Source organism: Triticum urartu, chromosome 7 (assembly GCF_003073215.2).
Source record: "Triticum urartu cultivar G1812 chromosome 7, Tu2.1, whole genome shotgun sequence".
Taxonomy (NCBI): domain Eukaryota; kingdom Viridiplantae; phylum Streptophyta; class Magnoliopsida; order Poales; family Poaceae; genus Triticum; species Triticum urartu.
In genome coordinates, this window is record NC_053028.1 from 660454947 (window position 1) to 660469578 (window position 14632).

Genomic DNA, 14632 nt, shown 5'->3' on the forward strand with positions numbered 1-14632 from the left:
GTAGGGCAGTGGCGACAGTGGTGGTTGTTCGGTTGCGTCGGTATCTTGATCTAAATTTTTATTATGTTTGAGATTCTTTGTATTTCCGGTGAAGTTTTACTGTAGATCTGATGTCTTTTGAGAAAAAAGAGCATGAGAAACGTTCATGCGATGATAATTCCTTAGATGTTTTCACTTTTCACCCGTGCATTTTACGCTGCAGCACAATGGCCTACATTGTTTTCAGGACCGGTGGGACGCTGATAGACTGAATCTCACTTTTATTGGGAAAAAAATGAACAAGACACGCCGGTGCCTTCGGGTCAATCACGTTGTGCACTCCGGCGGACCATGAGCTCGTTCACCAGTCGTCCAATGTCACCGTATGACGATCCACCCTTCTCCGCCGCATTTCTTGCCTTCACACCGAGATCTTGAGCCTTCTTCCGTATTGCCTCACCCCGAACCTCCATCAATCTCCTGACAGACTCGGCAATTACGCCGCCTCCGATCACCTGGTGGGCCTCCGGCTCCGTAGATGACACATAGTCCTTGGCACCCACGCTGACGCCCAGCTCAAGCACCTCCACGACGAGCTTCTCGTTGTAGAACTGGTCAGTGTATCGTGGCCAAGTCACCATCGGCACGCCGGCGCTCACGGCCTCCAGTATCGAGTTCCACCCACAGTGCGTCACAAAGCAGCCCACGGCTGGGTGGTTTAGGATGAGCACCTGCGGCGCACAGCCACAGATGATGTGCCCACGCAAAGCTGTCGGGAAGCCTTCCGGCATCCATAGGTCTGATGATGCCGCGTCGGCGCCGGAGACGGCCCACACAAAGTTCTTGCCTGAGAGGTCGAGGCCGCGGGCGAGCTCCCGTAGCTGCTCCGGCGAGAAGCTAGTCTGGGTGCCAAATGCGACGTACGCCACCGAGCCGGCCGGCTTGGCGTCGACCCAGCGGAGGCAGCCGGCCTCCACCGGGGAGAGCACGTCTGCACCTCTTGACACCACGTCCTTGCTGCCACTGGCGAGCGCGACTATTAGACTTTGTAACATAGTCCAACTGTGTAAACTGTATATTGTGTAACCTTATAAATATATGTGATAGGACATCCCTAGAGGGTTAAGACAGTTCCCATAAATCCTACGTTTAACATGGTATCAGACTAAACCTAGGACCTACTCCACCTCCACCTCAGCCACCGCCGCTGCCATGACCGCTTCCGCCTCCGGTTCCGCCAGCTCCGGGGCCATCCCCGTGACGCTGGCCGCTCTTCTCAATCTTCCCACCCACGCTGGTGCATCGCCATGGCCCCAAGTCTTCGGCACCACCGCCATTGGTTCTTTATTCTCGGCTCCGATCCCGCCGTCTCCCGCGCCGTCGACGGTGGCGGCCTCCGCCGCCGCGATGATGGCACCACCTGCAGCCACTGTTGGCTCGTCCCCGACACTCGCCATCATGTCGGCGGCCTCGGGGGCCTCCACTGATCAGCCCCGGGTGTGGCACCCGAAGCCCCTGCAGTCTCTGTTGTTGCTACCATCGACGCCGCCATGATCTCCAAACCGTTCCACTTCGACAACCTAATCATGACTCGTCTCATGCCGAACAACTATTTGTTTTGGTGCGCCAAGGTTCTACCGCTGCTCCGCAGCCACTCCCTCCTTGGCTATGTCGATGGCTCCCTGCCGTGTACGCCGCAGGTTATCCACACCGTCCACGGCCTAGCCATTAACCCGGCGCACCGTGTCTGGTTGCAGTAAGACCAAGCAATCCTCTCTGCCATCTAGGGTTCCCTCGGAAACGGGTTTGCTAGCCTTTGCCTCTTCGCTGCCTCCTCCTTGGATGCGTGGACGACTCTGGAGCATGCGTTTGCATAGACCTCCACCGCCCACTCGATGGCTCTTCGCAGCAAGCTTGATGATATCAAGGAACTGGACTCATCTACCACAACGTACTTCAACAAAATCACGGTCTTGGCGGATACATTGACCTCCATTGGTCGACCGCTAAGTGATGAGGAGTTCGCCGGCTACGTTATTAAGGGTCTCGATGCCGACTACGACAACCTTGCCGAGGCCGTCCACAACGCCAAGCCGCCGCTTCCTCCGCACGAGCTCTTCTCCCGTCTGCTCTTCACCGAGCAACGCATTGAAGCACGCCGCTCCGTTGCCACCATCGCTGACCAGCCAGCGGCCTTTTGGGCATCGCGTGGCCAGCGCCCTGCTACCTCTTGAGCTTGCATTGGATTTCCCCGAAGAGGAAGGGATGATGCAGCAGAGTAGCGTAAGTATTTCCCTCAGTTTTTGAGAACCAAGGTATCAATCCAGTAGGAGGCCACGCTCAAGTCCCTCGTACCTGCACAAAACGATAGCTACTCGCAACCAATGCGATTAGGGGTTGTCAATCCCTTCACGGTCACTTACGAGAGTGAGATCTGATAGATATAATATTTTTGGTATTTTTGGTATAGAGATGCAAAGTAAAAAGTAAAGACAAAGTAAAAAAGCAAAGCAAGATTAAAGTGATGGAGATTGATATGATAAGAATAGACCCGGGGGCCATAGGTTTCACTAGTGGCTTCTCTCAAGTGCATAAGTATTCTACGGTGGGTGAACAAATTACTGTTGAGCAATTGACAGAATTGAGCATAGTTATGAGAATAACTAGGCATGATCATGTATATAGGCATCACGTCCGTGACAAGTAGACCGAAACGATTCTGCATCTACTACTATTACTCCACTCATCGACCGCTATCCAGCATGCATCTAGAGTATTAAGTTAAAAACAGAGTAACGCTTTAAGCAAGATGACATGATGTAGAGAGATAAATTCATGCAATATGAAATAAACCCCATCTTGTTATCCTCGATGGCAACGATACAATACGTGCCTTGCTGCCCCTTCTGACACTGGGAAAGGACACCACAAGATCGAACCCAAAGCTAAGCACTTCTCCCATGGCAAGAACTACCAATCTAGTTGGCCAAACCAAACGGATAATTCGAAGAGACTTGCAAAGATAACCAATCATACATAAAAGAATTCAGAGAAGATTCAAATATTATTCATAGATAGACTTGATCATAAACCCACAACTCATTAGTCTCAACAACCACACCGCAAAAAGAAGAAGATTACATCGAATAGATCTCCACAAGAGAGGGGGAGAACTTTGTATTGAGATCCAAAAAGAGAGAAGAAGCCATCTAGCTACTAACTATGGACCCGAAGGTCTGAGGTAAACTACTCACACTTCATCGGAGAGGCTATGATGATGTAGAAGCCCTCCGTGATGACGCCCTCTCCGGCGGAGCTCCGGAACAGGGCCCAAGATGGGATCTCGTGGATACAAAAAGTTGCGGCGGTGGAATTAGGTTTTTGGCCCTTCTTCTGATCGTTTGGGGGTACGTAGGTATATATAGGAGGAAGGAGTGCGTCGGTGGAGCACCGAGGGGCCCACGAGGCAGGGGGGCGCGCCCCCCACCCTCGTGACCGCCTCTTTGACTCCTTGGAGTAGGGTCCAAGTCTCCTGGATCACGTTCGGTGAGAAAATCACGTTCCCAAAGGTTTTATTCCGTTTGGACTCCGTTTGATATTCTGTTTCTCTGAAATACTGAAATAGGCAGAAAACAGCAATTTTGGGCTGGGCCTCCGGTTAATAGGTTAGTCCCAAAAATAATATAAAAGTGGAAAATAAAGCCCAATATAGTCCAAAACAGTAGATAATATAGCATGGAGCAATCAAAAAATTATAGATACGTTGGAGACGTATCACGCCCCCTTGCACCTTCGTCGCCTGCCCGGGTCGCCAACCCCCGGCGCCATCCTCGGGCAGAGGCCCCGTGCGATGCCAGCTCTGCGGGCGTGAGAGGCATCTCGCCTCTAAGTGCCACAAGCAGTTTCAACGGAGCTTCCTGGGTATTGATAATGATGGAAAAGGTAATGAGCGTCAATTTGCCATGGCGGATTTTGGCCCTCCTGCTGCTCATGTTGCCGCCAAGGGCAAGGATACACGTGTCGAACACGGCTTTACATCGTCATTCCCGATTGATCCTGCGTGGTATATGGACACCGGTGCCACGAATCATATGACGAACGAGATCAACAAGTTGTCCACCCACCAGCCATACTATGGTCACGAAAAGGTTCACACCGCCAACGGTGTAGGTATGCCCATCTCTCAAATTGGTCAAACATCTCTCTTAACTAGTCATCCATCTAGGCAGCTTCATCTTCGTAATATTTTACGGGTCCCCTCGGTGACTCTTAGTCTGTTATCTGTTCCAAAGCTCACTCTTGATAACAATGTCCTATGTGAATTTCACCCGTTTGATCTTTTTGTTAAGGACCGAGCCACCCGGGAAATTTTGCTTAGTGGTCGCCTCAGCCATGGCCTATACCGCTTGGAGGATCCATCCGCCCCGCGCGTCTTCAGTGGTGTTCGTGTGTCGCCATCCAAGTGGCACTCATCGTTTATCATGTCCTCATACACATCAGCAGAACGACACTGTTGAGCGCAAGCATCAACATGTAGTTGAGACCGGACTCACACTCCTAGCTCACGCTTCTGTACCCTTTCGCTTTTGGAGCGATGCCTTTGCTACAACATGTTTTCTTATTAACTGACTACCTACGCATGTCCTTAATATGAAAACTCCTATTGAGCTCCTTTTACATGAAACTCCTGACTATAGGTTCTTTAAGGTGTTTAGGTGTGCATGTTGGCCCCATCTTCGTCCATATAATCATAGAAAGCTTGAATTTCGGTCTAAGAAATGTGTGTTTCTGGGTTATAGTTCTCTTCATTAAGGCTACAAGTTCCTTCATGTGCCAACAAATCGTGTCTACATATCCCAGGATGTTCTCTTTGATGAGAACGTCTTCCCCTTTTCCGCCATGCCGCAGCAACCCGCCACACCTCCATCTATGCATTCATCTCCTATTATGCTTGGCCAGTTTGAAGATGTTGCATATTCGCCTGTGTTGTTACCTAACCATGGTGCAGGTATTGGACGTGGTGCTTGCCTGGAACTACTTCTGGATGCAACTGATGTGACGCACGTTGATCGGTCGGTGCACGTGCATGCACCGACTCCCGTCGTCGACCCCGTCTCTGGAGCCACGCCCGCCCATGCAACTGGACCGGCGCTGGCCTCCGTACCTGGGCCGGTGTCAGCCGAGGCCCGGCCCACACCAGACGAGGCATGGCCCACGTCTCTGACGGTCTCACCTGGGCGGCTCGAGCAGTCCTTGTCATCGTCTCCACGCCCGGCCTCGCCTCCGTCATCACCTCCGTCACCCGCACGTATGTCCCTGCCGCCCCTCTCGATCACCTGGGTCGGCCGGGCCTACCATGGCCTCGCCTGAACTCTCGCCTGTGTTGGGGAACGTAGCAGAATTTTAAAATTTTCTACGCATCACCAAGATCAATCTATGGAGTCATCTAGCAACGAGGGAGAGGGGAGTGCATCTACATACCCTTGTAGACAGCGCGCGGAAGCGTTCAAGAGAACGAGGTTGATGGAGTTGTACTCGTCGTGATCCAAATCACCGATGACCTAGCGCCGAACGGACGGCGCCTCCGCGTTCAACACACGTACGGTTGGGAAGACGTCTCCTCCAACTTGATCCAGCAAGGGGGAAGGAGAGGTTGATGAAGATCCAGCAGCACGACAGCGTGGTGGTGGAAGCAACGGTGATCTCGGCAGGGCTTCGCCAAGCACAGGGAGAGGGAGGAGTGTCACGGGAGGGAGAGGGAGAGGCCAGGGGCTAGGGTGCGGCTGCCCTCCCTCCCCCCCACTATATATAGGGTCCCTAGGGGGGTGCCGGCCCTAGGATATCCAATCACCAAGGGGGGGCGCCGGCCAAGGGGGTGGCTTGCCCCCAAGCCAAGTGGGGCGCCCCCCACCCCTAGGGTTTCCAACCCTAGGCGCAGGGAAAGCCCAAGGGGGGTGCACCAGCCCACTAGGGCTGGTTCCCCTCCCACTTCAGCCCATGGGGCCCTCCGGGATAGGTGGCCCCACCCGGTGGACCCCCGGGACCCTTTCGGTGGTCCCGGTACAATACTGAGTGCCCTGAAACTTTCCCGATGGCCGAAACTTGACTTCCTATATATAAATCTTCACCTCCGGACCTTTCCGGAACTCCTCGTGACGTCCGGGATCTCATCCAGGACTCCGAATAACTTTCGGGTTACCGTATACTAATATCTCAACAACCCTAGCGTCACCGAACCTTAAGTGTGTAGACCCTACGGGTTCGGGAAACACGCAGACATGACCGAGACGACTATCTGGTCATTAACCAACAGCGGGATCTGGATACCCATGTTGGCTCCCACATGCTCCTCGATGATCTCATCGGATGAACCACGATGTCGAGGATTCAATCAATCCGTATACAATTCCCTTTGTCAATCGGTACGTTACTTGCCCGAGACTCGATCGTCGGTATCCCAATACCTCGTTCAATCTCGTTACTGGCAAGTCACTTTAGACGTACCGTAATGCATGATCCCGTGATCAACCACTTGGTCACATTGAGCTCATTATGATGATGCATTACTGAGTGGGCCCAGAGATACCTCTCCGTCATATGGAGTGACAAATCCCAGTCTCGATTCGTGCCAACCCAACAAACACTTTCGGAGATACCTGTAGTGTACCTTTATAGTCACCCAGTTACGTTGTGACGTTTGGCACACCCAAAGCACTCCTATGGTATCCGGGAGTTGCACGATCTCATGGTCTAAGGAAATGATACTTGACATTCGGAAAAGCTATAGGAAACGAACTACACGATCTTTGAGCTATGCTTAGGATTGGGTCTTGTCCATCACATCATTCTCCTAATGATGTGATCCCGTTATCAATGACATCCAATGTCCATAGTCAGGAAACCATGACTATCTTTTGATCAACGAGCTAGTCAACTAGAGGCTCACTAGGGACGTGTTGTGGTCTATGTATTCACACATGTATTATGATTTTCGGATAACACAATTATAGCATGAACAATAGACAATTATCATGAACAAAGAAATATAATAATAACCATTTTATTATTGCCTCTAGGGAATATTTCCAACAGTCTCCCACTTGCACTAGAGTCAATAGTCTAGTTACATTGTGTTGAATCGAACACCCATGCAGTTCTGGTGTTGATCATGTTTTGCTCTAGGGAGAGGTTTAGTCAACGGATCTGCCACATTCAGGTCCGTATGTACTGTACTAATATCTATGTATCCATTTTGAACACTTTCACGAATGGAGTTGAAGCGACGCTTGATATGCCTGGTCTTCCTGTGAAACCTGGGCTCCTTGGCAAGGGCAATAGCTCCAATGTTGTCACAGAAGAGAGTCATCGGGCCCGACGCATTGGGTATGACTCCTAGGTCGGTAATGAACTCCTTCACCCTGATTGCCTCTTGTGCTGCCTCCGAGGCTGCCATGTACTCCGCTTCACATGTAGATCCCGCCACAACGCTTCACTTGCAACTGCACCAGCTTACTGCCCCACCATTCAAAATATACACGTATCCGGTTTGTGACTTAGAGTCATCCAGATCTGTGTCGAAGCTAGCATCGACGTAACCCTTTATGACGAGCTCTTCGTCACCTCCATAAACGAGAAACATATCCTTAGTCCTTTTCAGGTACTTCAGGATATTCTTGACCGATGTCCAGTGTTCCATGCCGGGATTACTTTGGTACCTTCCGACCAAAATTATGGCAAGGTTTACATCAGGTCTAGTACACAGCATGGCATACATGATAGACCCTATGGCCGAGGCATAGGGGACGACACTCATATTTTCTCTATCTTCTGCCGTGGTCGGGCATTGAGCCGTGCTCAATCTCGTACCTTGCAATACAGGCAAGAACCCCTTCTTTGACTGATCCATTTTGAACTTCTTCAATATCTTGTCAAGGTACGTACTCTGTGAAAGACCAATGAGGCGTCTCGATCTATCTCTATAGATCTTGATGCCTAATATATAAGCAGCTTCTCCAAGATCCTTCATTGAAAAACACATGTTCAAGTAGGCCTTTATGCTTTCCAAGAATTCTATATCATTTCCCATCAACAGTATGTCATCCACATACAATATGAGAAATGCTACAGAGCTCCCACTCACTTTCTTGTAAATGCAGGCTTCTCCATAAGTCTGCATAAACCCAAACGCTTTGATCATTTCATCAAAATGAATGTTCCAACTCCGAGATGCTTGCACCAGCCCATAAATCGAGCGTTGGAGCTTGCACACCTTGTCAGCATTCTTAGGATCGACAAAACCTTCTGGCTGCATCATATAGAATTCTTCCTTAAGGAAACCATTAAGGAATGCCGTTTTGACGTCCATTTGCCATATCTCATAATCATAGAATGCAGCAATTGCTAACAAGATTTGGACGGACTTCAGCTTTGCTACGGGTGAAAAATTCTCATCGTAGTCAGCCCCTTGAACTTGTCGATAACCCGTAGCGACAAGCCGAGCTTTATAGATGGTTACATTACCATCCGCGTCTGTCTTCTTCTGAAAGATCCATTTATTTTCCATGGCTCGCCGATCAACGGGCAAGTCAGTCAAAGTCCATACTTCGTTTTCATACATGGATCCTATCTCGGATTTCATGGCTTCCAGCCATTTGTCGGAATCCGGGCCTGCCATCGCTTCTTCATAGTTCGAAGGTTCACCGTTGTCTAACAACATGATTTTCAAGATAGGGTTGCCGTACCACTCTGGTGCGGAACGTGTCCTCGTGGACCTACGAAGTTCGGTAGCAACTTGATCTGAAGTTTCATGATCATCATCATTAACTTCCTCTCTAGTCGGTGCAGGCACCTCACGAACATTTTCTTGAGCTGCACCACTTACCGGTTCAAGAGGTAATACTTCATCAAGTTCTACTTTCCTCCCACTTATTTCTTACGAGAGAAACTCTTTCTCTAGAAAGGACCCATTCTTGGCAACAAAGATCTTGCCTTCGGATCTAAGGTAGAAGGTATACCCAATAGTTTCTTTAGGGTATCCTATGAAGACGCATTTTTCCGATTTGGGTTCGAGCTTTTCAGGTTGAAATTTCTTGACATAAGCATCGCATCCCCAAACTTTTAGAAATGACAGCTTAGGTTTCTTCCCAAACCATAATCCATACGGTGTCGTCTCAACGGATTTCGCGGAGCCCTATTTAAAGTGAATGCGGCAGTCTCTAAAGCATAGCCCCAAAATGACAGCGGTAGATCGGTAAGAGACATCATAGATCGCACCATATCCAATAGAGTGTGATTATGACGTTCGGACACACCATTTCGCTGAGGTGTTCCAGGCGGCATGAGTTGTGAAACTATTCCAAATTTTCTTAAGTGCGTGCCAAATTCGTGACTCAAGTATTCTCCCCCACGATCTGATCACAAGAACTTGATTTTCCTGTCACGTTGATTCTCAACCTCACTCTGAAATTCCTTGAACTTTTCAAAGGTCTCAGACTTGCGTTTCATTAAGTAGACATACCCATATCTAATCAAGTCATCAGTGAGGGTGAGAACATAACGATAGCCACCGCGAGCCTCAACACTCATTGGACCGCACACATCAGTATGTATGATTTCCAATAAGTTGGTTGCTCGCTCCATTGTTCCTGAGAACGAAGTCTTGGTCATTTTACCCATGAGGCATGGTTCGCACGTGTCAAATGATTCGTAATCAAGAGACTCCAAAATTCCATCGGCATGGAGCTTCTTCATGCGTTTGACACCTATGTGACCAAGGCGGCAGTGCCACAAGTATGTGGGACTATCATTATCAACCTTACATCTTTTGGTATTCACACTATGAATATGTGTAACATTACGCTCGAGATTCATTAAGAATAAACCATTCACCAGTGGAGCATGACCATAAAACATATCTCTCATATAAATAGAACAACCATTATTCTCGGATTTAAATGAGTAGCCATCTCGAATTAAACGAGATACTGATACAATGTTCATGCTCAAAGCTGGCACTAAATAACAATTATTGAGGCTTAAAACTAATCCCGTAGGTAAATGTAGAGGTAGCATGCCGACGGCGATCACATCGACCTTGGAACCATTCCCGACGCGCATCGTCACCTTGTCCTTCGCTAGTCTCCGCTTATTCCACAGCTCCTGCTTTGAGTTACAAATGTGAGCAACCGCACCGGTATCAAATACCCAGGAGCTACTACGAGTACTGGTAAGGTACACATCAATTACATGTATATCACATATACCTTTAGTGTTGCCGGCCTTCTTGTCCGCTAAGTATTTGGGGTAGTTCCGCTTCCAGTGACCACTTCCCTTGCAATAAAAACACTCAGTCTCGGGCTTGGGTCCATTCTTTGGCTTCTTCCCGGCAGCTTGCTTACCGGGTGCGGCAACTCCCTTGACGTCCTTCTTGAAGTTCTTCTTCCCCTTGCCTTTCTTGAACTTAGTGGTTTTATTCACCATTAACACTTGATGTTCCTTTTTGATTTCCACCTCCGCTGATTTCAGCATTGAATATACCTCAGGAATAGTCTTTTCCATCTCCTGCATATTGAAGTTCATCACAAAGCTCTTGTAGCTCGGTGGAAGCGATTGAAGGATTTTGTCAATGACTGCGTCATCCGGGAGATTAACTCCCAGCTGAGTCAAGCGGTTATGAAACCCAGACATTTTGAGTATGTGCTCATAGATAGAACTATTTTCCTCCATCTTACAGCTGAAGAACTTGTCGGAGACTTCATATCTCTCGACCCGGGCATGAGCTTGGAAAACCATTTTCAGCTCTTCGAACATCTCATATGCTCCGTGTCTCTCAAAACGCTTTTGGAGCCCCGGTTCTAAGCTGTAAAGCATGCCACACTGAACGAGGGAGTAATCATCAACACGTGACTGCCAAGCCTTCATAACGTCTTGGTTCTCTGGGATGGGTGCGTCACCTAGCAGTGCTTCTAGGACATAATCTTTCTTGGCAGCTATGAGGATGATGCTCAGGTTCCGGGCCCAGTCTGTATAGTTGCTGCCATCATCTTTCAGCTTGGTTTTCTCTAGGAACGCGTTGAAGTTGAGGGCAACATTAGCATGGGCCATTTGATCTACAAGACATAGTGTAAAGATTTTAGACTAAGTTCATGATAATTAAGTTCATCTAATCAAATTATTCAATGAACTCCCACTCAGATAGACATCCCTCTAGTCATCTAAGTGAAACATGATCCGAGTTAACTAGGCCGTGTCCGATCATCACGTGAGACGTACTAGTCAACATCGGTGAACATCTTCATGTTGATCGTATCTTCTATACGACTCATGCTCGACCTTTCGGTCTTCTGTGCTCCGATGCCATGTCTGTACATGCTAGGCTCGTCAAGTCAACCTAAGTGTATTGCGTGTGTAAATCTGGCTTACACCCGTTGTATTCGAATGTTAGAATCTATCACACTCGATCATCACTTGGTGCTTCGAAACAACGAACCTTCGCAACGGTGCACAGTTAGGGGGAACACTTTCTTGAAATTATTACGAGGGATCATCTTATTTAAGCTACCGTCGTTCTAAGCAAATAAGATGTAAAACATGATAAACATCACATGCAATCAAATAGTGACATGATATGGCCAATATCGTTTGCTCCTTTTGATCTCCATCTTCGGGGCTTCATGATCATCGTTGTCACCGGCATGACACCATGATCTCCATCATCATGATCTCCATCATCGTGTCTTCTTGAAGTTGTCTCGTCGTCTATTACTTCTACTACTACGGCTAACGCTTTAGCAATAAAGTAAAGTAATTACATGACGTTTATGTTGACACGCAGGTCATAAATAAATTAAGACAACTCCTATGGCTCCTGCCGGTTGTCATACTCATTGACATGCAAGTCGTGATTTCTATTACAAGAACATGATCAATCTCATACATCACATATATCATTCATCACATCCTTTTGGCCATATCACATGACACGGCACATGCTGCAAAGACAAGTTAGACGTCCTCTAATTGTTGTTGCAAGTTTTTACGTGGCTGCTATAGGTTTCTAGCAAGAACGTTTCTTACCTACTCCAAAACCACAACGTGATATGCCAATTTCTATTTACCCTTCATAAGGACCCTTTTCATCGAATCCGATCGGACTAAAGTGGGAGAGACAGACACCCGCCAGCCACCTTATGCAACTAGTGCATGTCAATCGGTGGAACCAGTCTCACGTAAGCGTACATGTAAGGTCGGTCCGGGCCGCTTCATCCCACGATGCCGTCGAATCAAGATAAGACTAGTAACGGCAGGCAAATTGACAATATCGACGCCCACAACTGCTTTGTGTTCTACTCGTGCATAGAAACTACGCATAGACCTAGCTCATGATGCCACTATTAGGGAATGTAGCAGAATTTTAAAATTTTCTACGCATCACCAAGATCAATCTATGGAGTCATCTAGCAACGAGGGAGAGGGGAGTGCATCTACATACCCTTGTAGATCGCGCGCGGAAGCGTTCAAGAGAACGGGGTTGATGGAGTCGTACTCGTCGTGATCCAAATCACCAATGACCTAGCGCCGAACGGACGGCACCTCCACGTTCAACACACGTACGGTTGGGAAGACGTCTCCTCCAACTTGATCCAGCAAGGGGGAAGGAGAGGTTGATGAAGATCCAGCAGCACGATGGCGTGGTGGTGGGAGCAACGGTGATCTCGGTAGGGCTTCACCAAGCACAGGGAGAGGGAGGAGTGTCACGGGAGGGAGAGGGAGAGGCCAGGGGCTAGGGTGCGGCTGCCCTCCCTCCCCCCACTATATATAGGGTCCCTAGGGGGGCGTCCGCCCTAGGAGATCCAATCTCCAAGGGGGGCGGCGGCCAAGGGGGTGGCTTGCCCCCCAAGCCAAGTGGGGCGCCCCCCACCCCTAGGGTTTCCAACCCTAGGCGCAGGGGAAGGCCCAAGGGGGGCGCACCAGCCCACTAGGGCTGGTTCCCCTCCCACTTCAGCCCATGGGGCCCTCCGGGATAGGTGCCCCCACCCGGTGGACCCCCGGGACCCTTCCGGTGGTCCCGGTACAATACCGAGTGCCCCTGAAACTTTCCCGATGGCCGAAACTTGACTTCCTATATATAAATCTTCACCTCCGGACCATTCTGGAACTCCTCGTGACGTCCGGGATCTCATCCGGGACTCCAAACAACTTTCGGGTTACCGTATACTAATATCTCAACAACCCTAGCGTCACCGAACCTAAGTGTGTAGACCCTACGGGTTTGGGAGACACGCAGACATGACCGAGACGACTATCCGGTCAATAACCAACAGCGGGATCTGGATACCCATGTTGGCTCCCACATGCTCCTCGATGATCTCATCGGATGATCCACGATGTCGAGTGTCGGTGTCAAAACCGGCGGATCTCGGGTAGGGGGTCCCGAACTATGCGTCTAGGCCGGATGGTAACAAGAGGCAGGGGACACGAAGTTTTACCCAGGTTCGGGCCCTCTTGATGGAGGTAAAACCCTACGTCCTGCTTGATTAATATTGATGATATGGGTAGTACAAGATTAGATCTACCATGAGATCGGAGAGGCTAAACCCTAGAAGCTAGCCTCTGGTATGATTGTTGTTCTGTATGTTGTCCTACGGACTAAAATCCTCCGGTTTGTATATACACCGGAGAGGGTTAGGGTTACACAAAGTCGGTTACAATGGTAGGAGATCTACATATACGTATTGCCAAGCTTGCCTTCCACGCCAAGGAAAGTCCCTTCCGGACAGGGGACGAAGTCTTCAATCTTGTATCTTCATAGTCCATGAGTCCGGCTGAAGGTATAGTCCGGCCATCCGGACACCCCCTAATCCAGGACTCCCTCAGTAGCCCCTGAACCAGGCTTCAATGACGACGAGTCCGGCGCGCAGATTGTCTTCAGCATTGCAAGGCGGGTTCCTCCTCCAAGTACTTTATAGAAGATTTTGAACACAAATATAGTGTCCGGCTCTGCAAAATAAGTTTCCACATATTGCCATAGAGAGAATAATATTTACACAAATCTAATCTGCTGACGTACTCCGGAGTGTGACACACCACGGCCAAGCCTTTATCCGAGTCATTTCATTATCCCACCTCAGCGCGTCATGCGAGGCGGTTTCCTTGGCACGTCTTGTTAAAGCAGAGATCGTGTCCCCTTATTCCGGGATTCTAATCAATACGGGCATGGGTAACCCAACCGCTTCTAGGACTCCTAGATTATAGGCAAGTCCAAACAGACACAGAGAGGACGCTTGATATTCACCCTCTTTATAAAGGGACAAGGCTTTTATTTTTCCCTCCCGTGCTCAATCGAATCCTTCCCCCACCTCAAGATCAAACGCCCAACGCTCTGGTCAGGTGCTCCGAACCTTCAGTCATGTCCGGATCTAGCCTTCAAGGCCGATGGGTGCCTTCCTCCATCACGGAAGAAGACATCAAAAAGTTGAGGGAGGCCAGATATCTGACCGCCGAGATCTTGCATCGGCTGCCTCCTCAAGGGCAGGCCGTCCCCACACCGAACCCAACGAAAACGTCGTGTTTGTTTCCCACTTCCTCCGAGGTCTAGGCCTTGCTCTGGATCCTTTCGTCAGGGGTTTGATGTTTTATTACGGGCTAGACTTCC

At 49.3% G+C, this 14632-nt stretch overlaps 1 protein-coding gene across 1 annotated transcript in view; it reads right to left on the bottom strand.

Moving 5' to 3' along the window:
- Positions 1-302: 302 nt before the first annotated feature.
- The window catches only part of LOC125519325 (UDP-glucose flavonoid 3-O-glucosyltransferase 7-like), a 45784-nt gene continuing 31454 nt past the window's right edge, over positions 303-14632 (bottom strand). The window contains exon 4 of the mRNA XM_048684168.1: positions 303-1000. Coding sequence (XP_048540125.1) covers positions 303-1000 — 698 coding nt within the window. The remainder of the gene's footprint in view (positions 1001-14632) is intronic.